Source organism: Sinocyclocheilus rhinocerous, unplaced genomic scaffold (assembly GCF_001515625.1).
Source record: "Sinocyclocheilus rhinocerous isolate Xijiao unplaced genomic scaffold, SAMN03320098_v1.1 scaffold852, whole genome shotgun sequence".
NCBI lineage: Eukaryota > Metazoa > Chordata > Actinopteri > Cypriniformes > Cyprinidae > Sinocyclocheilus > Sinocyclocheilus rhinocerous.
The window spans coordinates 112,685-114,007 of NW_015626422.1; the positions used below are offsets into that span (position 1 = coordinate 112,685).

The 1,323-nt window shown below is 31.4% G+C and overlaps 1 protein-coding gene across 1 annotated transcript in view; it reads left to right on the forward strand.

Annotated features, from left to right (window-relative positions):
- The window catches only part of LOC107715273 (rho GTPase-activating protein 44), a 35,191-nt gene that overhangs the window by 20,247 nt on the left and 13,621 nt on the right, over window positions 1-1,323 (forward strand). The window contains 1 exon segment of the mRNA XM_074560095.1: window positions 122-241. Within this exon segment, the coding sequence (XP_074416196.1) occupies window positions 122-241 (120 nt within the window).

The following is a 1,323-nucleotide window of genomic DNA, read 5'->3' on the forward strand; positions in this document are numbered from 1 at the left end:
TGTGTGAGAGTGTGTGTGTGTGTGTGTGTGTGTGTGAGAGAGAGTGAGTGAGTGAGTGTGTGTGTGTGTGTGTGTGTGTTCATAACTGAGTGTGTGAGTGTGTGTGTGTGTGTGTGTGCAGGTGGAGAAGCGTCTGGAGCTGGTTAAGCAGGTGTCTCACAGCACTCATAAGAAGTTGACGGCGTGTCTGCAGGGTCAGCAGGGTGTGGATGTGGACAAGCGGTCCGTCCGCTCGCCTTCAGTAAGTCACGAGCTTCATTCACGACGCACAGTGTCAACGAACGATTCCTGTGCTGGTTTGAATCAGTCGGACAAATCATTCACTGAATCAACTCACTGAATCTCTCTTACTGAACTGCAAGTCATCATTATTCTCAGCGATTATGTTCATCTCAAAATAATGAAAATTTTGTTACTGAAATTTCATGAATGTAATTATTTCATTTAATCTACTTTAATTCATTTAATACATTTACTGGTTTTGTGGAACTGGCCTTCATTGTTTCCATGGGAAAAAAAATGCAATTCTCATTTTGATTCTAATTATTAAAATTAATATTTAAGTTTTAAAATGAGTTGCTGTATTACAATTTTTAAAAAATTAATTATTTTCTATAAATGCAACACAATCAACTTTTAGTTTGGGGTTTAACTGCGGTCTGCACTTGTTTTCTTGAGATTCATCCACATCTATTTGAAAAGCAAGCAAAGACATGTTTATGATAGTTTGCTTTTATTTAATTTAACAACGAAATTCAGTATCACCCATCTGCGTGTGTCCAAACAATGGACATAAAAATAATGCAAAAAAATCAGCATCAGTTAAAGGCAGGACAAAAGTACTTCAAAATACTATAAATACTATACAACATATATAAATAAAATATATATTAAATATTTTTAAAATACTATTTTATACAATATATATATATATATATATATATACACACAAAAATATATACAAAATACACTATATATTCTATTAATTTTAACCATTTTTATTAATAGATTAAACGGTATAGTATTTATTTATTTATTTTTCATTTATTTATTTATAATATATGTATCTTTTTTTCATTTATTTATTTAGCGCTTTCATTGCCGTTTTCATGACAGTTAAAATGAAAAAACACCAAACAAACAAAAGTATCACATGTGTGATGGCTGTACTACCCCTATTTTGGAAATTGTTGCTTTTTCAGTATTTTTTTTCCATAACATTTCCATAAAAATGTGTATACTGTGATATATATTTTTTATATAAATTTTAGGACAGTGTGTGCATGTACTGATATATGTGTGTGTGTGTGTGTGTGTGTGTGT